Genomic DNA, 25,088 nt, shown 5'->3' on the forward strand with positions numbered 1-25,088 from the left:
CCCAATTATCAACAGATCCTGATGTTTCTTCATGCTTACACTTTTAAATAAGAAACCATAATCTCATTAGTTTGAATTCATTTTGAATTCATTTTCCCCTGTCTGAAAGTAAAAGTGAAGATTTTATTGTTTAGAAAAGAGTTTCAAAAAATATGCAGAAATATTGAATGTAATAATGTTCTCTTTAAATGAACCTCTATTTAAATCCTGGCTTGTCCTAATTAATACCAAAGATTTAGAAACATAAACCTCTGAGGATGTGCTCCGAGTCCTCTTCGTAACTGAAAGTCATTATCAGAAGACTGTTTTATAATGGAACATGTGTTTGGCTCTGGTGTTGATTTCCAAACGTCTAACATACATCCTCACACGGCTGCTCCACAGCTGATTACTAGACTAACAAAAACTTTGTAATGAACTAAAGTGAAAAAAAAGTTCTTAAAGCTCACATTTTTACAAGCACACTTTGATAGAAAATCCAAACATTTTGCATTTTATCTCAAAAGCAAACTGAAGTTCTGAAGAGTGAAGAACAGAAATCCTACTCCTGCGACCATGCTGCCTCGCATTACAGCGAGTGCTGAGGGAGATAACAGCCAATGGGACTTCCACATGCATCAACATCAAAAAGCCATTTAATCATTGCCCCGCTTTCCTCCCCCCCTGTGTCTCCACCGCCCAGCCTTCGTGCCAAATACCATTTCATGTCTCTGGGGAGCAGAAAGCATTTAATAAAACTTCTGTAATCGAGTTCTGCAGCGAAGAGCAGAGTCTCCTCGCTGCGCGCTCATCTTCCCAACCCTCTACAGCTTCTCTGAGCCCCACTGCATCAAGAACTTTGATTTTTTTTCAACTCATACCGATACTTTTGAGGTTTTTCTTTGAGCAGAACTAAAGAAATGAAGCCATTTACTTTTCAGCAGCTTAGAAATAAATTCACAAGATTCTGACGTGCATTCAAAGGGCTTGATGTTTGCTTTGGACAGACTTTTACAGCTCTAGAAATTTAACAGCTGTGGTTTTTAAGATGGACAATAAAGATATATTGACTTTTAAACGTCTGAAGCCGTTTGAAATGGCCTGAAGTCCTCCGTCTGAGCCGAAGAGAACAGAAGAAGACAGAGACAGAACCTCATTTAAACTTCTCCACACAACCTCTATTCATTCAACCTATTAGAAAACATGTCAAAGTCAAGGCCCGGGGGCCAGATCCGGCCCTCCAGATCATTTTATTTTATTGTTATTAATAACCTGATGTTATCTTGTGCTCATTTCTAACTTATGTAATTTTGACAAAATATATTTTTATGGAGAGTAAAATATTAAAGTTATTTAAGGTTTAAGTTGATTTATTCTGGAATAATATTGCTGTCTTTTTATTATTCATAATTATGTTAAAAAGTTATGGTTTTAAAGTTTAAAAAATTAACATTCTGCTAGTTATTTTGGACTATTTTGGTATTTACTGAAACAATTTTAGGCTGTTTTGGAGTTAGGCTAATATTTCAGCTACATGCTAGCTATTTACACGCTAGTTGTTTTGGCTAATTTAGGCTTTTTTCTGTTTTTTAAGCTATTTTGAAGCTTAGCTATTTGTCAGCTATATGCTAGCTGTTTTGGCGAACCTAAGTATTTTTTGTTTTGTTATTTGGGCTAATTTGGCATTTAGCTAATATTTTAGAGGGGTATGAGCTTTAGAGTTTTTAGCTATCAATTTCAGCATCTTCAGCTATCAGCACTAGCATCTTCAGCGGTCAAATTCAGCTTACAGAATTCACACTAGCATTATTGAAGCAAATCCCATATATCTAGTTCATAATTATGTTAAAAGGTTGTGCTTTTAAAGTTTCAAAAATTTAGTTTTAGTGTTCAATAAATGTATATCCTGTTTGACCTGTGACCTAAGGTTTGTTTTGGATTTTGGCCCCTTGTGGGATTCAGTTTGACACCCCTATTTTAGAACAAGAAATGTACAACATGAAAATAACTGGTTTCATTTGGTAAAAGCTGGAATATTTCATAACTTTCTAGTTCAGCTGTCAGGCAGGAAGCCTGGGTTATCAAATATGAAGAATCTGCATTAGTGTTGAGCATTAGAGAGCACTCTGATATTCATGATTCACTCCTGTGCTATATACTAGAAGACCAGGATCATCTCTTAACTTTTGTTAACTAAGTTTTTTGACACATTAACAGATAAGATTTAATTCAGTATTATGGCATAAACAAAGATGTTTTCCATTTAGGGGATTCAGCTTCTATTAACCCTCCACAGAGAAAACCCCTTCACCATTCCTTTAAATATCAACATTTCTTCAATAAGGAGTTAGAAACGAATATGAAAGCCCTTGGATGTCCTTCTAAAGAATGTCCAGCTGCTTCTCCATGATTCATGTAGAAGGGAGCAGGAGCCCAGCAAAGGGAGGAGATGACCCAGAACGCTGCTGTCAATCAGCCTCTCCTCCGACTGCAGAGCAACCACCTTCCTCCACATCCAAGCATTACATGATAGAGTGCACATTGCTAATTGTTACATCTTCTTATTTTATGTAAACTATATACATGAGCATCTGTAATTTAAAATAACGCATTATTGTTTCATAGAGTTTAACATGATTTAAGATGAACTGCTTTTGCTGACCTAAATATTTTCTTTAAGTTTTGTGACTTTTAATCTTGGCAATGTTGACGATAAAATATGATCAAAATATAGTCACTTAAATACTAATACAAACTATAATTTACCCTCTTTAAAGTTTCAAAGCACTTTACAATCACCGTCTCAGCAGAGAAACCACAAAAGTGCTGACCAACAGCAATGTGAGGTTTAGTACCATGCCCGAGGGCGCCTAAACACATGCAGGCAGTGTGGGAACAACACTCGTAATCCAAAGTTCTACCACATCCTCATGAGATCCATGGGGGTGTCAAACTCCAGGTCTGGAGGGCCAGAATCCTGCCGTGCTTTCAGAGATCCCTGCAATACCTGCTGTCAATTACCTGGATCAGGTGTGTTTTGACAACAAGGATCTACAAGGGCAGGATTAGTTGCTAAACAAGCAGAAACATCAGCCCTGGAGGCCTGGAGCTTGACCCCGTTACACCAGAGCTGTATGTGAAGGCACAAGATCTGGAAGATCAACTATTAAAGAAATACAACATTGCAGCTTCCTGTTCTGTTCTACATCAATCCAAAACTTGAGAACGATTGGCTGATGTTCCAATACCTAATGAGGCCCTAGGTCAGAGGTCAGCAACCTTCAACATAAAAGAGCAACTTGGGCTCATTTTCTGCTGATCAAAACCTAGAAGGAGCCGCATAAATTTACTTTAGTCTTTAAGAAATTTGGATTTACATTCATAACCTTCTTTTTTTAAATAATAAATAAGAATTATATCAATTTTTTGGCACAAAAAAGGAAAAATACAAAATAAACCTAGCGTTTTTAAAAGTGTGCTTTTTTTTTACGTTTGACGGAAACTCAAATTGGGCTGCACGGTGGAGCAGTGGTTAGCGCTCTTGCCTCACAGCGAGAAGGCCCCGGTTTGAATCCCGGCTGGGACCTTTCTGTGTGGAGTTTGCATGTTCTCCCCGTGCATGCGTGGGTTTTCACCGGGGACTCCGGCTTCCTCCCACTGTCCAAAAACATGCTTCATAGGTTAACTGGTGACTCTAAATTGCCCCTAGGTGTGAATGTGAGAGTGAATGTGTGTGATTGAGGCCCTGAGACAGACTGGCGACCTGTCCAGGGTGTACCCCGCCTTCGCCCATCAGTAGCCGGGATAGGCTCCAGCACCCCCGCGACCCCAAAAGGGATGAAGCGGTTAAGAAGATGGATGGATGGATGGATGGAAACTCAAATTACTTTTTTTCAAAATAAAATACGCTATGTGACAAAGAGGATCATCTAAGCGCACTTCTGGGCAGCTATTAACCAATGTTGTGCAGCATTAGATAATATGTGCTTTTAACTCATAAAAGATCAAACTTTTTACCAAAGTTTTGCTTTCCATATAAAATCTGTTCATTCTGGAGGTAGAGTTGATCAAACAAGACGTCTTCAGGTCAACAGGATGTAAAAACCTACATAGTTTATCATCTATGTGAACCTCAGACATCAATTTATACATTTAACTAATCTAAATTTAATAAATACTAATTAAGTAATAATTACTTTAAATAATCCCAATTTTATCTTTCTTTATTTATTTTTTTGTTTGTTCTTTTTCCCCTCTTTGTCCTCAGCAGTCTTACTCTGCTGGGTTTTGTTATTTTACTTTGGGGTTGGATCTTGGTAGTCTTAGTTTGCAGGCTTTGTTTATTTGTTTTCTTTAGGTAATTTTGGTTAGGCAGCCATTAGCAGGATCTGCTGACTCTGACGGTTGACATGGCTGGATCATGTTTGGCCAAAGAGCCACCGTGGAGAGATAAAAGAGACACGTGGATCTGGAGCTGGAGGTTTCAGATCTCTGATCTAGATGAAGTCTGTGTAGACTATTCAGGTTTGATTCTATTGAAGCAGTGGGTAAAAAAAACCAGTCAGCTGGACTTGGTCTAAATTTTATTATTGATATTTTATTCTATTTTTATGCCTCCAGGAGACAGGTGTTCCCTGTAACCTCCCTGCACCAATCACCAGGGTGAGCTGCTTCTTCAGTGTTTGTATTTGCATTGTAAGACCATGGATATGTGTGCAGTTCAACACCCTCTGTGTTTGTTGCATTTCAGCCTCATGAAGCAAATTCAGCAAAGCTCTTGAGTAAAGACACTAAAGACCCCAAAGCACCGACCACAGATGGAAGGGATAACGGAGAACTGGAGTACACATGGGAGCTGAGGTTCTGCTCAACCGCACTCGCCTCACACACATAAATCCACTGGAACACGCCACCAACTGAAAGGTTATTTCCATTTTAGGGAGTTGCAAATGCCCTGAAACTGTCAAGACATCAAAGATCCTAGAGAAGAGAAAGATGCTGTCTCTGTGAGAAACTACATTCCAGAAAAAGGAAAGGGAAAAAGTTGCTAAACCCACCGACAGACAAGAGGGGTTTACACCAGTGCCGATGAAGCCTCAAACACATCACTGTAAGCTGGCAGGCACATGCACACGCACATGCACACGCACAGCGCTGGAGTTAAGCTGAAGTTTGGCTGGCAGCTACCAATATGCCCATGCACGTCCAGATAAACGTCAAACATATTCCAAAGGGATTTTCAGCACAGAAATGAACAACCTAGCGACAAACAGAACTCTATTAAGAAACACTATTTTCTGAGGAATAAAATGGCTCCCTCTTATGTGATTGTGGGAAATCTTGACATTAAGAGAGTTCATATTCAACTTTCATAAATGCAGTAGCTTACAGTTTCTGGAATGCAATAAAAACTCACACAAATCCAAAGTGTGAAAACAAGTATGACGTACCCACATATTCTAGAGAGGAATACAGCTAAAAACAAACTTTGTAGTTTCCAGCAGGAGATGCTTTTACTTCCCACAGCTTCTTTAAAGCATTACTTGTGAAAAAGATCACTTTAGGATGCATGAATATATAATACATCAAACTGATAAATTATTGATTGTAAATAAATGATTTATTTCACTGGTCAGAAAGAAAAAGAACCAACATTAGCTGGCTGGATATTTTTAAAGCAAGGAAAAAAGTACCCAGAATGCACCAGCCGTGGCTTTACATGTCCTGACTGCATTAATCATGCGGCTGAAAACTGTTGGACCGTTTTGGAAAAAAACATAAAACTTTCAAATTGTGAAAATTATTAAGTCCAAACAGTTGAATCCTCAGAAGAAAGAGTCCCTGGGCTGAAAGTGTGAAATCTGCTCCCCACATCTGACCCATCCTCTGAGGCGACGGCGAGCGGCGAGCGGCAGTCACAGCCACGCTCAGGAACCATCTGGTCTTTTACCGCCTCAAACCAACGCTTGATGCTGAGAGCCAGGCAGAAACGAATGGGTCCCATTATAGAGGCTTTGACCCGACAACCTCTCCATCTCTGTTTGTACATGAGTTTTCTGCCTTTCCCTGTTATTTTGTTGAAATGATTTGATTGCATAATCATATTTCTGAGGTTTTTTTCTGCCATGACGTCCGTGGTGCAATTTGTTCTGCACCAATACAATTAAAAAAGCTGCTTTGAGTCTTTATTAAGGTATTAGGAGCACAGCATGATCAACATCTGACATCCTTTGAGAAACACAAGGATCAAACTGTAGTTTATTGAAATAAATGATTCTTGAGGTCAGTGGCAGCATGAAATTCTGCCTCCGTTGTATTTCATTATAACTCTTTATTGAACTTGTGACTCAACATAAAAGACTGATGGAGTTTTTCTCATTAAAATATCAAATCCTGAGAAAAATGCAGCCGTAGGTTTATGAAATCCAAACACAACAGCTTCTCTTCCAGTCGGCTGCCTTGATTTTTTTTCCTTTTACATACACTATTTAATGCTTTGATTATTATCTAAGATATTTAATGGATAAAATATTTTCCATAAAAACACTGAAATGGAATTTCTATTTGTTTTTAAAAACCGACTCCAGTGAAAATTGTGTTTTCTAACATGTTCTTGTGGCATTTTTCTCATGATGTAGGACACATATAGAGAAAATTCATATTAAAATTGCATTTCACATTATTTCTCTATAAAACTGGTGAAACTTCTGACATTTTACTTAATTCACAAACAGCAGGTCATATAAGTGCTCATTGCTGTGTCCCAGGTTGCCGACCCCTGGTCTACATGTTTATGTTCATGCTTCTGGATCTCCATCTAGGATTTTTCTCACAATCGTTCCTGCTGAGCTTTGGCTAGAAATCAGGTTTACTGTCTGGCAGCAGAAGACAAACATGTTTGGCAGGTTCGCTTTCATTTCCTTCACGTGTTTAACCCCCATCAGAAAGGTGTTTAAGAAAAAAAAACACCAGCAGCTGCTAGAAAAGCTTTTAAAGATCCAAAGAGAACGTGACCGTCCTGGTTTCACTGAAGGAACAGACACTTACCCGTGCGTTCAATATAGTCCACACATTTCTCAATGAAGAGAGGGATGGGATGCTCCGGGGTCACCACATTCTGCAGCGGAACACCAAAGTAGTTACTTTCCCATGTTCTCCGGGTGGGTGGGTACAGAGGCTTAGGGGGTTTGGACGATTTGTGCTGCGAGAAAAAACAAGGAGATCAAAACATTAGCGGACTGGGTGAGACAGAGGAGAACCAATATGCTTTATAACAACAACATTGTAGAAATAGTGCTAGAGAAGATTGGTGCTGAAAAAATAAAAAGATACTGCATCAGATGAGGAGAAAAGGGAATGAAAAATGAAAAAGAACTAAACACGAGGGACAGTGAAGATGGAAGAGGAGGCAGAAATATCAGAGGAAAAGAATGGCAATCAGGGAATAGATCTGAGGGAACTGGAGTGGGATGAAAGAAGAGAGGGGGTGAAAGACGAGGAGGGTTCATGTGAGAGAAGAAAAGAAAGCGGGACGTTCTTTGAGACCAAAGCTAGGACAAACATCAGGGTGCTGAGCAAGCTCTGATTCCTGCTCTCCTCTGCTCTGAAGTGTTGTCCCGCTCGCAGCAGCGCTCACTTCTCTGTAATTGGTCAGGACAGAGATTAAACACCTTCCACTTTGTGGCCTCTTCTTCTTCTTTTGCTTCCTTGATTAGCAGAGACATTTGCAGTGTTCCAACAATGCCCTGCATTCATGGAGCCCGTGTAGTGCCAGAGGATGTTTCTCCACTGATTTGCAAAGCTATCTGATTTGTGTCAGTGGGCCCCCCAGCTCTCAGGCAAGAATGTCTGCTGAAGCGTGTTTGAGGAAACTGACAAATCATCATGCTGGGATCATCACTGATGCATAGCTAAGTAATATGTTTTTCCCTTTCATTACCTGACTGAAGTCCATGCAGTTGACACATACTAAAGTGACAGGTTTCTGAAAGCAACATGTTTGTTCTCTGATACACACAATCCCTCTGCTAAGTATATTACATTTATGAGAAGTGACATAATGACAGCTGAATCAAAAGCAATTATTTCTACATTTGTAGATGTGCTTGGAGGTCTCAAGCAAACTTTCCTAAGGAGCCAGAAAAGGATCAAGGGTTATGAAAAAGAGCATCTTTTATCAGCATGCCACTTGCTGCATCTTCTTCAGACTCAATTTCAACTGCAACCTCTGTGGCCGTCCTGCTATTAAACTAGTTTACTCTTCTGTAAGTTTCTAAAATGCTCACGCACATATGACTTCCTGTCATCATCTACATTCGTGTCTTCAGGCTTTGATTTGAACCCTTTGACAAAGGAGCTGTCGCTGGCTCCTTAAACTTCAATAACTCTTTGATCTTTTACGCCACATGCGTTAAAGTCAATGCCCGGGGGCCGGATCCGGCCCTCTGGGTAATCATATCCGGCCCTCCAGATCATTTCAGTTTATTGCTATTAATGGCTCGATGTTGTATAATTCTGACAAATGTATTTTTATGGAGGGTAAAATATTGAAAGTTATTTAATGTTTAAGTTGATTTATTCTGGAATAATATTCCTGCCTTTTTATTATTCATAATTATGTTAAAAAGTTACAGTTTTAGAGTTTTAAAAAATTGGCAGTCTGCTAGCTTTTTGGACTATTTTGGCATTTACTAAGATTTTTTTAGGCTATTTTGGAGTTTTGCTAATATTTCGGCCACATGCTCACTGGGGGTGGGGGGTGGGGGCAGCATTGTATGTGTTTTATAACACTTCTTTTTTTGTTTTCTGTCCTCTGTTGGAAAAGTGTTCAACATATAAAGCTTTGATTTCATTTCATTTGAAAATTTTAAAATTGTATTTGCAGCACATTAAAGGGTCACCAAACAGGGAGGTTGGAGGTTGACTCCGCCCACAGCCGAAATGTAAAAATCCAGTCAGAGGGGTGGAGCTGGGGAACAGGACTGTTATCATTACTGGAGCAGCAGATCAAACCATGAAACTTACATGGTTTGACCAATCACTAAATTCAACCTGTAGGGTGCAGCATACAGACAGTTTTTGACTATATTTTCAAGAATTAAACAAGTTTTATTTATCAAAATTTAGCAATGACCAACAGACATCACTTTTAAAGCCCCATTTATAGGGTCAGCAAACAAAAAAGTTAATTAAAGGTTTGGTTTTCTTGTAGATTTTGGTCACTGGTTGTGACTTCAAACTTGGAGCATCAAACCACACACAGCAACATCAGCTTGAAGGCTGTTGATACCAAAACTACTCTGTCAAATGAGTGTAGTATTTCTCTTATGGGATGCTTCAGCTAGCGGTAGCTCACAAAACACCTGCTGCATCGTTTTATAGCTTGAATTTAGTTGCACTTTGTCTTTGAGCCAATTTCCAAAAGACATGTTATTTTACACAATATTTTAATATTTCTTAACAATTGTTTTTGTTATAGTCTGTCATTTGTAACCTTTGTTAAAAAAAATATAAGGAGTTAGTTAGGGGAAAATCGCAGATTATTTTTTTGGCCATATCGCCCAGCTCTATGATCAGAACATTTATACAGAAAATTACCCCAAGGGAAGGAACTCATGGTGACATTAGTGTAACAAAAGAGCATCAGAAATGTGTCTGTGGTATATCCCACATAATTTTTCTTTTTAGGAAAATGGGTCTGGGTTCTTATGGGTAATCTTAAAAATCCTGTTTCTGGGTATTTCTTTATTCAAATTGTTGTATCAGGAGCAGATGAGAATAATGCCGTTTGAAAAAGATTGTAGTTGTGATGTACTAATATATGCAGAGCGGAGCCCAAGCTCATGCCCACAACAAGAAATGATGTCATAGAAAACAACAGCGTTTTGGCTAAGAACAGCCTTATTATAGTCACAAGACCAATGGGAACGATTTTAAAATAACTCAAAGTGGATGGTAGATATAATTGTTTACTACAAAAGTCAAGCAGTTATATTGCTTACCTTTTTCTGCTCCTTTGGTGTCTTAGGGGCCTTCTTCTTTTTCATCTTCTTCTCCTCTTGTTCAGGGTCAGAGGTGATGGCAGGGTTGTCTATCCCGCCTTTCCAGGGGTCAGCTGGGGAGAGTAACGGGTCTTCTTCACTGCCTCTGTGGGTTCTTCCCTTTTTCTTTTTCTGACTGGCAGGACACGACTCCTCCCCATCGCTGTCCGACTGGAATCTACTTTGGTAGGCCTTTGTCTTACTGAACAGAATTTTAGAACGATGCTTGTATTTGGATGGCTTCCTGCCAGCCTGAGACCTCCGATCAAATCCATTCTCTTCCTCTCCCTGGAGGCCATGCAGCCCAAAGGAGTGTTTAATTTTGACCAGACGGCTGTGTGCATCCTCAGGCACTGCATAAATGTCGTCACTGTGGATTCCTCTGGACTTCAGCAGGGTATCCACAGGATCTGCATAGTTGTCTGATGCTTCCACATCCTCGGTGTGCGTGACTGGACCACGCTGTGGCCTGCGGTTGCTCCGCATGCCAGCCTCAATGGTTTTCAGCAAGTTTGGGTCCAACTTCTTCACACTAGGCTTAGGGAGAACTGGTTTGGGCCGAACAGGTGGAGGCACTTTGTGGTTACGTTCATAGTCTCCAACTGGTGTGCTGTGAACTTGGTATTCATTCCCTTCTAGGTCAATTCGGTACTTGGCTCTATCGCTGGGCGTAGGGAGAAGCTGAACATCATCACCGATTGGACTGTAAGGCGGGGGGGCCTCATTGTCTTCGTCTGATTCTGGGTAGTAACTGTTGTAAGCGGGGGAGCGGCTGTGTGGTGATGTGGGGAAGACCTCCTCGCTGGCTCCAGTGGTGCACTCCCGTGATGAATTGTCAAACAGAAATGAACTCTCTATGCTCAGTTTCTTCTCCAGTACTTCGTTAAAGAAGGGCGTGAACACCTCTGTCTGCCGGTGATAGTGGGACAGCGAGTAAAGGGCTGTAAACTTGGCGGTGATCTCTGTGGCAATGTGCTCCCCCTCTGTCATCAGCTCTTTGATGGAATCGTTCTCAAAAAAATCTGCCTGGCTGTCTGTAATTGCCACCATCTGGACAGGGATCACATCGTGGACTTCAGCCAGGAAGGCCCGCAGAGTTGCCATGGAGGCTTTCCGTTTGGCAGAGTAAACCAGAATGTAGCCATGAACCAGCTCGTCTTTACGGACCCCTATAGCAGAGTGGTAGGAGAGCACAGTGACTTGGATCCTCCTCCGACTGTCTCCAATGATCTTGTCCAGTATCAGGGTGTTGCTCTGACCTGGCGGACCTGCACTGCAGCAGTGAGAGTCGAGGAAAGGTGAAAGGATAAGATCAACGCTGAAGGGATCCCAGCACATGGCGCACATGACTATCCTGAGGTCTGTTTCTGCCATGTCTTTTATACAGGGCAGTGGAGCAAAGACGTCAACATTATGTTTGAGCCCCTCCAACACCGCTCTCAGACCCTGCTTGATTTGGAATTCAGTGAATTTCCGAGGGAACGCTCCAGAAGGGATGTCAACAAAGGTGCACTGCAGCTTGTTGGCCAGCTGTTGACCCTGGTGCCTAAGAATAGGTATGTTTTTGCAAACACTGTCCCTCTGATTGGCGAGAATGAGGATAAAAGTCAGAGGAGGAGCAAATTTCTCTCTTCGACTCTGCATTAGCTCGGCTCTGATTCGGCCTATGCAATCTCCAATGGAGTTTAGCGACTCAATGGAGTTAAAGACGCAAAAACAGCCGTGTGGTTTAAAAGTAGCTAACCACGTATGGCTGAAAAGCAGCGTGGAGTTGACGTCCACAGAAAGCAGCTCCAGTTCGTAAATTTTGCCGTCAAGGGTGTATTCGTCATCTGTGGACTGAGCCCTGATCTCATTGGCCAGTTCCTGGGACAGACCCTCTTTACCCAGGAGGCAGAGGTTAATCTTGTCAATGCTGGCGCTGCTGTAGTAGAAATTTGAGCGCCCGTGGTCGAGCTGCACCAGCCTGTTCATCAAAACCTGCTCCACTTTAATGTCTACACAGTTCTGCCCACTCAGGCATGTCTCCTTTGTGGGGTGGTACACGAACCCAATGTGTTTGAGAAGAAGAGACTCTCTGTCTGGGGCCAACTTCTGCAGGGCTCTGTATCTGGGCTCCTCACTCAGCACACTATGAATTTCTGTCATCTTGTCGCAGCTCGGGGTTGCATTCAGGTCCAAATCGTAAAACAGCTCAGCGTGCTCGAAAAGCATTTCCTGAAAATCCTCTTTGGCCCTTTCAACTATTTCCTGTTGGTGTCGACAGTAAATATCTCTCCTATCTGATTCTGTGATGTACTTGTATGCCTCATCCTCCATGACAAAGCACATGACTTCCTCCCAAGCCTGTCCGGGGGTGATGAAGTGAACCCTTTCTAGTGTCTTTTTGAACCGTTCGTTCATATCCATCCGTCTTTTCTCAGACACTAGGTGCTGGACATGGTTATGGTAAATCCTCTCTGCATCAAATGTGTTGAGGAGGTCAAAGGGTATCCGGCGGTCGCTGCTGTCAACGTGGTCCGTCTCATCCCACGGAGTCTGCTCCAGTAAGACGAACCAGCACTGGAAGTCAGAGCGGTTGCGGATTACGCTCTGCGCCTCGTGCCACGAGAGTTGTTCAACCTCTTCCAGGTTATTGAAGAGGTTGTTGAGGGTTTTTGGCAGTGTTGTCAGGTATTCCTCCCTCCTCTTTCTAATGTGTTCCTGCCTCAGTTGTGCAATGTGCTTTGTGAACATGTTGTGTGCTTTCCTGGAGCCCTCCAAGGTGATGAACTCCTGATAGTCTATTTGCCCTTTCAGAAGACTTGTCACAGTTTTCCAGGTGGCGTGATAATCTCTCACTGTGTTTGTTATCATCTTTTCAAATTTGTCTGTTACTGAGGCCACTAACTGTCGCTGGACCTTGTAGGCCTCCAAGTATGGCACAGTTTTTGGCTTTCCTCTAGTTTTATCAAGCTGCTGAGTAAGTGCACTGAAACAGAGCTCTATGTTGACATTGCATCGGGCTGACGTTTCAATGAGCATTACATTCTTCTTGTTGGCAACAAAAGCCTGCAGGTCCCTCAGATGCTGGTCCACACACTCGTCACATTTAGTGGCAGCGACAACAATGGGTTTCTTTGACTTTACAATCTGAGAGTAGAGGCTGTTAACAAACTTCATTTGGTCATCAAACTTCCGATTGCAGCCCTTGCTGACGTCAACACAGAGGACAAAGCCATCGATGTTCAGTTTCCCATCAGGCATCTGCTTCTGGTCAAAGTCCTGTTCCAGGCCCAGCTGGTCAGTGCAGATGTACATCAGCTTCTCTGCCGACTGAAGCTTTGTTGCTGCGGCTCGTTTGGTGTACGGCTGCAGGTTTGTACTCCGATGTGGAAGAAACGTCTGGTCATCTATGAACTCCGTTTGCTCAATGATGTGGATTTTGTACTCCAAACCCTCGTCCACTCGATGGGACACCTCCCCCCAGTACAGAAAGTGGTCATTGTTGACAACACGCCCCCCAAAGTCTATTGTGCTGAGCACTGAGGTGTGCTCGGAGTGGTAACTGTCCGCGTTAGGGCGCACATAGCGGTTACACAGGCAGGACTTGCCCACACCGCAGTTGCCCTTCTCTTTTTCTGTCCCCGAGAGGCCAACCACGCTGACGGCAAACGATGGGGGGCGTGCATCCTTGTTCTTGGCCATTATACCCCCTCACTCATCTCCAACGCTGTTACTTTCAGGAAAAAGGATCAAGATATCATTCCGGTTCTGCTTGTCAGCGGGTCGGAGGCTCCGTTCCAGGAAGTGGATCTCTCTCTATCCGTCTCCTCGATGCTCTCGGAGCTGGAGCAGACCGGCCAGCTTCACCCTGTATCACCTCCCTGGAAGACACCAAATCCAAAATTAGAAAAGGCAAAAACAAATAGTGACCAAATAAATCACAGGATATCATACGCTTTTCTCGTTTGTTTGAAAAGTTCATGCAATGGGGATGTGGGTAATTAAAAAACAAACAAACGATCGCCCTAAAAATCACTAAGGCCCAATCCAAATTCTTCCCGTCTCCTTTCCCCTTCAGTTGATGGAGGAGTTTAAGTGTAAGTGTCTCCAGGATATGTATTTTTTAAATTCCACTCTCCAAACAGAGGGGTCCAAAGTCTTCCCCCCGTGAGGGTAAACTGCGTCGTGCTGAGAAGCGCTTTTCTTCACATGGATGAGCTCTGAAGCACAGAAGTTTACATTTAAATGTAAGTTATGATTTTTTGTTGTAGAATGACCTTTTTAAAGTTATAAAACCATTGTTGTTATGTATATTCAAGTGCTGGAAGTTAAACCTAGTGGACCGGCGATTATTGGGGATGTAATCGACGAAAGTGACTTCCAAAATATTAGACAATGTTTTTCATAACTCTCCGTTTGGAGGGCTAAATGAAGGGGGAGGGAGAAGGGAAGAATTGAGCCTAAATTAAAAGAGATTAAATTAGACAATCATATCACAAAAAAACTCAAACCAAAGGGTTTAAAAAAAGAAAAAAACAAGTCAGACTCTTCTAAATCTGCAATTATAGACTTCTGAGAATGACAGCAGAAGTCAAACAATTTTATACAAAAAAAGGAAGAGTAATTCAGTCAAGACATCTGCTCACTGATGTCACTTTTCTGTGGCAGAAAAAAAATGGGGGCTTTTAGTCAATCTGTGCCGAGGCGAGATAAAAATGGCATGCAACTTCAGCCCTTTGACAGCCACTGACCTAGAAATGATCTGTGCAGCTACCAAAACCTGACACAGAAGATAAATCCATTTAGATTGCCTTCATAAGCAGTACAACTCAGGGATATGTTATCATCTTTAAATCTATAATCCAGATTAGTTTGGTAGTGGATGTCTTTCACTGATTTCAAAATAATTAACAAAAGAAGATATATATATATATAAAGCTGATTAGCGCTACTAATGGCTTAAATATGTATGCAGCTAAATCAAACTTCAAAATCTTCAAGTCCCACTCTGATAAACCAAAGTGTTCCCAGTAGACTTTTAATTATGGTTAAGCAATTTTTGGCCAAAATCAAAAAAATTGTGCCGTTTTCCAGGATATAGTTTCTGGAAAGCGGCAGGTTTTTTTTATAGAAATTCACATGGATCTATTTGTCTGTAAGTGGATGCATCAGAACAGAGCGGAGCAGGGAGCTTGTGGGTTGCAGATTGTAGCTTCTACGTCACAGCTACAAGCTTTTTCAAACTACATCCTTTCGTCTGCTCTTAATTCTCAATGATTTATTTGAATAAAGAAATTGGTGTCAAATCCATGCATTGTACTCCGTCTTTGTTTTAACATGTATTAAAGTTGCTTCTTGACGGTTATCCAAAAGTCTGTTACTTGAAGCTTCCGCCACTTGTGGGAGGAGCTTCCATCAAAAACTTTTCTCGAACTCTTCATAAATGATGCGGATACTGAGTTTTTTTTTTTTTTAAAGTGCACATCTCAATCTCAAGGTTCAGGAGCAGCAGCTGTCTTGCAGCCGCTGCTCCTGCAACCAGGATGTGATGTCAGGAGAAGGCAGTACGGCAAGTCAAAAGGATCAAAAATTGCCAGGAAGAGTGGACATAGCTGTGCCTCACCTGCACATGTACTATGGATAATAATAATTATTTGAAATATTTAAGTATGTTTCCACGGTTAATACTCCAATTAATACCAAAAAAATAATGAAAGTTTAATTTTAACTTTTTCATTTAGGATTTAATTTGGACGTTGGGGGGTGGGGGGAAGGGAAGATTGCATATTAAGCATTCTTTTCTCTCAGTTTTTGTAGATTTGGTCTCAAGACATGTAAATGTAATCAGAAACTACATCTATTTAACACGTTTTCTCAAATACATACTTTTCAAAAAAGTAATTTTAGGCTTTTATCTTGTTGTTTTTTGCCGTTGTTTTTTTACTTTTTCCTGATCCAAAAAATGATCCGAACTGTGACCCTAAAACCGTGGCATTATCTGAACAGTGATCCGTTACACCCCTAAATTTTAAGCTCATTTTTCTTAATATTTTTCCTCCATCGTCAGAAAAATGCCACAAGAACAAGTTGAAAACCCCCAAAATAGAATTTTCTTCAGAGCGGGTCTCTAATAATGAGGTATAATGCAAGTAATACTTAAAAACGTGAAGTCAGCGTTACTGAAGTTTTGTTTATATCTGTCAGAAACGTGTACAGACACAGCACCTGGATGCATTTGAAGTCTGCTGTGACAGAAACCCGACAACCACAGGACAAAAATACAGCTGATGATTTGTCATTGAGCAATCACCGGAGTTCAGCTGCCATCTTCACAAAAGCCTGTTGAGACTGGGAAACTCCACCAGAAAAGGTGAAACTTGAAGAGAGAGGTTGCTCCAAGAGAAGCTGTGACTCTGACATGTCAGTAAATAAAAGAGATGTTTGCAGGGAACTGCTGTTGTTCCCTTTCAGCAATCCACTCAGATCAAAGAGAGACATTAGAGTCGAATCTCTGCGCGTTTACTCACGGGAAGCTGCAATCCCCAAATCAGCTGACTGACGACTGTGAGGAACAACATGCTACACCGCTCTGCCTCATGCGTTCACACAGCGCCCTTTTCTTCACTGTAACTAAGATGATACAGGAGCTATCACACCCCAGCTCACACAGCACAACAGAGCAGGCCGCAGACACACAAAAACACACAACAAAAGCACTGCAGGCCCAGGCACGAACACAACTGAGTGTGTGATGACAAAAAGGGGCTGCGATGGTTTTCATAGTTCATCACTTTAACAGTGGGAATTAAAAGAGGTCTGCACAGAAACACACACAAAGACTGCAGTCAAATCAAAAGATTCAAAACATCACTCTGACAAAGGCTTTGTCAGCACAGCAAATAACCCGGGAACAAAAGATAAGACATGTTCTTAGTGACTGAAAAGGCAAACTTATTTTTTGTATAAATCTCCAAATACTTCCCATCCAAAATGACTTTTGTATTCTTACTTCAAGGGCTCCCTTTTCCATCAAACACGCCCAGCGCATGAGCATGAGATCATAATCCAGGAGTGAAAACCAACCAGCCGGTCTGTCAGGTTTACAAGCCCAACAACAAGCCTGTACGCAGCAGAAACATTACACACAACTGGAACGGAGTCCAGGATGAACGGCCTCTGAAGATAACAGTACTGGTACGTTCTAATACTCAGAGCAGACCACTTGTCTGACTTACACCCCGACCTCCGTAAACCCATTCAAGCTTTGAGTAAGAACCCAAGAGAACAAGCTGCAATAAAACTGATGTAACCTGTTTTATGTTTTTCCAATAAGGTTCCTGAACTCAAAATTAGACAGGGAGGAGTTTCCACATCTGAAGACACTTCCTGTGGTTGTGGAAAGAGGCTACACTTTTACACAAGGGTCAAGCTAATTTTCTGCATCAAACCAGACATAAAAAAACAGGATCCAGATAGTTCAGACCTGGAAGAGAATCATCTCACTGCAAAACATCTTTATTGACATCAGGCCACTTCAGCACTTCAAGTCCCACTTCAACCACATTTCTTTCTTTTATAAAATCGTTCCCAGTGATCATTTAATTATGACTGTGCAGTTTTAGCCAAAATCAAAGCGCCTTTGTTTTTTTTTAAGACATATTTTATGCCGAGCTGCAGTAGCTCATTAAATATATTATTCTGACTTGTGGGTGGAACTGTTGGCTCGAAGCAACCCCGCCCCCTCCCAGTCGCTGGGAGCTCTGTCAGCCCGCTCACGTGTGAGCTTAGTCCCAAGCTAGCATTAGCAGCGCCAAAAAACAGAATGGCAAGCAATATTGGATCAATCAAGCCGTTTAATTTAGAGCAAGGGGGGCCAAACTCAATCACACGAGAGGCAATAATCCAAAACACACCTTAGGTCACAGGCCGAACAGAAAGAAGATGTATTGAACACTCTAGAACTACATTTTTTAACATTTCAAAACGTAACTTTTTAACATAATTATGAACTAGATATATAGCATTACCTGCAATGATGCTAGTATAAATGATGTAAGCTGAATTTGGCCGCTGAAGATTCTAGTGCTGATAGCTGAAGATGCTGAAGTTGATATCTAAAAATGATGAAGCTAATACCTGAAAATTCTGAAGTAAGTAGCTGAAAACGCTGAAGCTGATGGCAAAAAAAAAACCTAGGTTAGCCAAAACAGCTAGAATGTAGCTGAAACCTTAGCTAAAATCCAAAACAGCCTTAAAAAGTCGCAGTAAATGCCAAAATAGTCCAAAAAACAAGAAGAATGCCAATTTTTAAAACTTTAAAACTGGAACTTTTTTTAACATTATTATCAATAATAAAAAGGCAGGAATATCATTCCAGAATAAATCAACTTAAACCTTAAATAACTTTCAATATTTTACTCTCCATAAAAATATATTTTATCAAAATTATACAAGTTAGAAATGAGCAGAAGATAACATCGGGCCATTAAAAACAATCAAATAAAATGATCGGGAGGGCCAGATAGAGAGGCCAGCTTCGATGAGGAAAATGAATGTGCCCAAGGGGGCGGAGGATGGGAGCAGAAAGAGAGACTTTGGCCCACCCAGTCAGTAATTGCGTCAGTAGCCTCAGGTTTTTCTAACATCCGGTTTTCTGATCCAACGCGATTTGAATTAAGAAATACAAAGAAACGCAGTTTTAATCGTAAATTATTTTATGAAGGTCCTCTGTTATGAGATAAATGCCACAAAAATGTGTTAAAAACAAAGAAAAACTTTTTTTTTTTTTTTTAATTGGAGAATGTCTTAAAGAAGATCAGCAAAAGAATTCCTGATGGTTAATAATAAAGTCCTAACTGTTTTACATGAACCAAGGTATGGGAGTATGGAGCCATATCGAGGCCATGAATATTTAAAACCCAAATAAAGCATATTGAAAAAAATATTAGTGATTGGCCAAAAGAATGTAAAATGTCCAAAACGTTTTGCTATTCTAAGATAAACTTAATTATTTTCAGCTTCAAATGTTTGGTTGCGCTTTGAACTGGGTAGAATAGCGTTTTGCGTTTTACGCAATAAAACTCTGCTTTTTCACCTGTCTTGGACAACTTCAGACTATGATAGTACAGACTAAACAGCCATTTTATGACTGTAATTATCACAGTTCTCAGTGTTGGTGAATGCACCGGGACTGAAGTTACCACCCTCTTCAATTTTGATTGGTCCTTCGTATTAGCCCCACCCCAACAGGCCACAACAGAAACTGAAATTTTCAGATTTGAAAACGAAAAAAAAACACGACATTTGAAGCTGAAAATAATTAAGTTTATTTTAGAATGGCAAAAAGTTTTGGACATTTTACATGTTTTGGCTAATCACCAATATTTTTTTAAGTGTTTTATTTGGGTTTGAAATATTTATGACCCTGAAATAGCTCCATGTGGGAGGACCGAAGAAAGAAGAACAGTGAATGAAGGGATGTTCTTGTGGTCCGTGGAGCCGACTACACAGCCAGTGGTGGACCTGCTGTGATTCCTGGGAGCCTTCAGCTGGTCAGGTATAAGCTTAACAGAGTTTGAAAAGAAGGCCTGAAAGAGGACAGCAGGCCTGAGTATCCTAGTCAAGCTCCCAAATTAATGGTTCCTCTATTTTATTTTATGTCTGCCTGATTATATTCCAAGATAACAATGCCAGAATTCTTCTCGGGATAACCCTCTGGGACAAGAAGACAATTCTAAGTTACTGAAGCCACATTGGGACAGCCTCCAGTCTTTACATATGCTGGTCCCAAGTCCGGAAAAATATTGAGGGTTGGGTTAAGAAAGGCATTCATGGAAGCAATACACGTGGACAAATTCCACAAACTCTTCAATGGTAAACGTCTAAAGCTCTATTTTCTGAAAACCTCAGACTACAGTAGCTCAAGCAACCTGTCAGGAGCGTGCAGAGAAGAATAGGATTGGTTGTCTCAGTCAGCACTCAGTAAAAGTCAGTAAATACCATATGCACCACCATGTTTAAGGACAGCATTACTGCTATGAAGATGTCCACAAAATTCAGTTTCTTATCTGTCAGTGGCACAACATTTTTTTCATAGTCTGAAGTAATATTTGAGAAGAGGAATGTCCTGACTGTTTTATGTCAATATGCCAGCAAAGTTTATTCCTGCAGGATGGAAAGATATGAGTTTGTATCTCTTCGAACTCATATTGAAGAGATATGTAAATTAGATTTGGCAATGACTGTTTGAACGACTTAAAAATAAGGAGCTGAATAGTAACATAAAATGTGGAAACATTTCAAAGTCAGGTCCTTAATACATACTTTTTTGTATTTTCTAATGTTTTTGTAATGTCTAAATGTCTATTTTTCTGACATTGAATGACATAAAGAAAATTAAGATTAAAACTCGATTTCTGAGTATTTCTTTATTCCAATCATTGTGTATTAGGCAAAATAATGCAGTTAAAAAAAATGTTATTTGTATCGTAGAAAACTCGGTGGGCGGGCCTGAAGCTCCCTGCTCAGCTCCATTCTGATGCATCCACTTATAGACAAATAAATCCATGAATGTCTTTGTTTTCTCGTCTGAACTGGAATCTGGATCAAAACTGTTTAACTGGAGAGCTCCAATATTGCTGGCTATTTTTGATGTTAGGTTGGGATTGTAAGATAGCAGAATAATGTGTAAACAGAGAGCTCTCAGCAATGGAGAAGGAGAGCAGGGTTGCTCTATGTGTCAAAGTCAAGGCTCGGGGGCCGGATCTGGCCCTCTGGGTAATTATATCTGACCCACCAGATCATTTTATTTTATTGTTATTAATGGCACAATGTTATATTGGGATAATTTCTAACTCAAATAATTTTGATAAAATTTATTTTTATGGAGAGTAAAATATTGAAAGTTATTTAGGTTTAAGTTGATTTATTCTGGAATAATATTCCTGCCTTTTTATTATTCATAATTATGTTAAAAAGTTACAGTTTTATAGTTTTAAAAATTGGGATTCTGCTAGATTTTTGGATTATTTAGGCACTACGATTTTGGCACTTACTACGATGTTTTAGGCTGTTTTGGACTTGGGCTAACATTTCAGCAACGTACTAACTGCTTTGGCTAATTCAGGCTTTTCTTTATGAATATTTTAGGATATTTTGAAGTTAAGCTAATATTTACATGCTAGCTGTTTTGACTTATTCAAGCTTTTTTCAGATTTTAGGTTATTTTTTAAGTTTAGCTAGTTTTTCAGCTACATGCTAGCTGTTTTGGCTAACCTCGATTTTTTTAGGCTAATTTGGCATTCAGCTAATATTTTAGCTGGCAATCAGCTTCAGCTTTTCAGCTATCAGCTTCAGAGTTTTTAGCTATTGGCTTCAGAGTTTTCAGCTATCAGCTTCAATGTTTTTAGTTATCAATTTCAGCATCTTCAGCTATCAGCACTAACATCTTCAGCAGCCAAATTCAGCTTACAGCATTTATACTGCATCAATTTAGTTTTAGAGTGTTCAATAAATGTTTATCCAGCTCGGCCCGCGACCTATGGTGTGTTTTGGATTTTGGCCCCCTGTGCGATTGAGTTTGACACCCCTGATCTATACCAATGGTCCCGCCCACAATTCAGAGGTCAATTTCTAATGAACTCCTGCCGCTCTGCAGAAACTATGTTCTAGAATGTCTTGTTTGTTCCAGTTTTTTTGTGGTCATATCACTAAGAAGAAACATTTGCGATCAGATCAGCTGAAAGCAGCGTGTCAATACAACCACCCTCCAAATACAAACTGAATAATGCCTTCCCAATTTCTTCGGTGGTTGTTTGCAGCAACAACAGATGATATTACGTGTAGCTGTTTATGAATGTAATAAATTCATTAACAGATGAATTATTAAATCACAGTGCCCAATAGGGCTGCAACGATTAGTCGATTACTCACCACTATGTCGACTATTAAAATAGTCGATGACTAATTTAATAGTCGATTAGTCTTTTTATTTTAGTGCACGCTTTCTAATGCTGCATCTGCCATTGTCATTGACACACATGTGCAGAGGCACTAATCCAAGTCAGTAGTGATGTCACAGGAGGTTATAGGAAGACTCGGTCGGGTAATGAAGGAAAGAAGCTGTATGATTCATTAAAGGTTTAATAAACTATTCTCTTGATTGTCTTTATTTTTAGTTAGCATATAGCTTCAAGTTTAAAGTTTATGACGGTTAAGATGTGTGTTTTATATCTAGTTTATGACTGACCCGACTAGTCGACTAACTGAAAAAGTAATCGATGATTAACCGACTATTGAAATAATCGTTTGTGGCAGCCCATGAAGTTCCACTCCTGAGCAGCTCTGACAGTCTGAAATGATCGAAAAACAACCAATGTTCTTGTTCTCATGCATGGAAGAACAAATGTCTTGCAGAGCATGAACCAACTTTAAACTATAAATTACAAAAGACGTTTAAATGTGACTATATGAACATCACATTCACCTCCTAAACCCCGTCCAGACCACAATATGACAGGATCAGCCACTGAAATAAGCATTTTCAAAGCCATAATCAAATGTCAGAATTCACTGTGAGTCTTAAGAAGTGAAGTGTGAGATGAAATGGAAGTTTTTCAAAAACCGAGGAGGAGCAGCTGTGTGTAAATGTAATCTGCATTCTAAGGACACCTTTATGGAGCCTGTGATGGTGTTACGAACATCAGAGCCTGCATTGGTGCTACACTGTGAGCTGACAGTAGGATGTGCATTGTAATCATTCTATTCACGGCGGGGCTGCAAGGCAGGATTAAGGTATCAGTTCCAAAGCCAGTTTGGATATGGCTAAATGCTGCAAAGCCCTGAAACACAGCAAAACATGTTGTCAAAAATGGTAAACCTTTGTCAGCTGTTCAAACATTTAGCTGAAAAATCCCCCACACGCTCACACCCTCAATCCAAAAGTGGGTTTCCACCATAAAGAGAGGCCCATCTGTTTTGCATGAAGCATTCAGAAAGACTAACAATCTTTGTCCCACAGGGAGCAAAACTATGACTGAGACAGAAACTGCCTTTAAAAACAAGTGAGAGGTCTTTAGCTTTGGAAAGAAGGGAGAATGTTTGGCTCCCCAAACATGACATGGTGTCCTCTCTACGAACAATAAATAATTAAAGAATGGTGATGGAAAGACTGAGCTCGCCTCTCAGGATTTCTCACTTTCTGCTCCACCAGTCTCTGACATTCATCTGCTGCATAATGCCAATAGTAAAAATTTCAGCTCAAACTGTCATCCAAACATAAACATTAAAAATACTTTGACCTTCAAATTGAAGTAAAAGATTTAATATAATATTTTTATCTGTAAAAACTGTTTCATTTAAAAATGATACAGTATGAGAAAAGCTTTGCCTTATTTAGGTTGGGAGGAAAATCCAAGAGAATCTGGTCACAGAGAAAAAATATGGCGCTGGAAAATTAATAGTCAGAAGTCCCTCCCCCTGCCGGAGCCAGCCACAAAATAAACCCATCATTGACCGGAAGTCCTGGACCAGAACCCTCCATTTTTACTTTTGACATACTGTAACTGCTTACGTGTTCAGCTGAAAAAAATGGCATTTCACCAGCTCTCATCAGCTGATTAAAAGGAAAATTGCATTTAATAGATTAAAAGCTGATAAAGCTATGTAAAGGTTTTAAAATATCATTTTTAAAAGGGTTTCCTAAAGTTTAGGAAATTTCCACTTACGCAATCGGCTGAAGTTGTAAAATTATTATTTTATCATAGACTTCAGGAGGTAGAAAGATCAGATTCTCATCCATGTTGGTTTTGGACGCCACCCGCTGATCACATCATCAGAGCAGATCATGGATCAAAGCTGAGTTCCTGATTGGTTGGCACAAAGTGTCATCTTTGACAAAGTTCAGATTTTTTTAACTCTGGATGCACAGAGACAACCAAATCGCTCCCCGACGCCCCGACGGTCTGACTGCTACCAGACCGACGTGTTGCACCTTATGCTCAAACGGCGCCATGTTGGACCTCTGATCACACCTGTACATTGACTTCACATTGAAACTGGATGACATGCAAATTGCATTTGGAAGGCAGTTTAAGCCCACCCCCACTTCCCGTCAACCATCCGTTTACAATCTCCCACTAGCTTACAGCCCCTCAAATCCCCAATCTGGCATTACTGGGGCAACAAAATGGAGAGCAATATTGGAACGTACAGTTTTGATCCAGATTCCAGCTCAGACGAGAAAAACAAAGACGTTCATGCATTTATTTGTCTGCATCAGAACAGAGCGGAGCAGGGAGCTTGTGAGGTGCAGATTGTAGCTTCTACCCTCTTTTCAAACAACATTGATTTATTTGCTCCTAATTCACAATTATTTGAATAGAGAAATACTCAAGAAATTCAGTTTTGAGATTAATTTTCTTTATGCATTCCCTCCATTATCAGAAAAAATTCCACAAGAACATGTTGACAAAAACAATTTTGATCAGAGTGGGCCTTTATGGCATAAACTCATGGAAGGATGAGTCAGAAATAACTGTGATTATCAAGTTAGTTACACCAAACACTACACAGTTTTGCAGAAAAAGCTATGTCACCCCCACCCCCTGCAAAGTCAAGTCCAGCCTGAAGCAAACTCCCACAAATCTGAACTCCCCCTCTCAGCGCTCTGATGACGTAAGAACATTGGTTTGCAGGCCAGCTGACCCAGTGGAGCCCTCCATCACTTGCCGGCCTGTCAGCACCGGTGGCCTCATACTGTCTGCGCATTTGACAGCATGTTGTACAGCAGGGGTGTCAAACTCAACCGCACAAGGGGTCAAAATCCAAAACACACCTTAGGTCGTGGGCCGAACAGGACAAACATTTATTGAACACTCTAAAACTACATTTTTAGTTTTTAACATAATTATGAACTAAATATAAAGCATTACCTGATAATGCTAGTGTGAATGCTGTAAGCTGAATTTGGCTGCTGGAGATGCTAGTGTTAATAGCTAATGATGCTGAAATTGATGACTAAAAACACTGAAGCTGATAGCTGAAAATGCTGAAGTTGATAGCCAGCTAAAATATTAGCTACATTTC

General features: G+C 40.5%; 2 protein-coding genes and 1 long non-coding RNA gene across 5 annotated transcripts in view; 1 reads left to right on the forward strand and 2 right to left on the reverse strand.

The window, feature by feature from the left end:
* Nucleotides 1-25,088, reverse strand: part of tle5 (TLE family member 5, transcriptional modulator) — a 439,890-nt gene that overhangs the window by 299,927 nt on the left and 114,875 nt on the right. The gene's annotated exons all lie outside the window — the stretch shown is intronic.
* The window catches only part of arhgap5 (Rho GTPase activating protein 5), a 52,976-nt gene that overhangs the window by 25,948 nt on the left and 1,940 nt on the right, over nt 1-25,088 (reverse strand). For both annotated transcript variants that reach the window (XM_024271354.2, XM_024271287.2), the window contains exons 2-3: nt 9,981-13,885; nt 7,027-7,180 (exon numbers count right to left, since the gene is read on the reverse strand). In XM_024271354.2, coding sequence (XP_024127122.1) covers nt 7,027-7,180; nt 9,981-13,706 — 3,880 coding nt within the window. In that variant the 5' untranslated portion in view covers nt 13,707-13,885. The remainder of the gene's footprint in view (nt 1-7,026; nt 7,181-9,980; nt 13,886-25,088) is intronic.
* Nucleotides 4,729-25,088, forward strand: part of LOC112146212 — a 35,920-nt gene continuing 15,560 nt past the window's right edge. The window contains exons 1-2 of the long non-coding RNA XR_002919232.1: nt 4,729-4,839; nt 4,919-5,089. This is a non-coding gene — a long non-coding RNA (uncharacterized LOC112146212). The remainder of the gene's footprint in view (nt 4,840-4,918; nt 5,090-25,088) is intronic.

The sequence above is a fragment of the Oryzias melastigma genome, linkage group LG4, assembly GCF_002922805.2.
Source record: "Oryzias melastigma strain HK-1 linkage group LG4, ASM292280v2, whole genome shotgun sequence".
Lineage (NCBI taxonomy): Eukaryota > Metazoa > Chordata > Actinopteri > Beloniformes > Adrianichthyidae > Oryzias > Oryzias melastigma.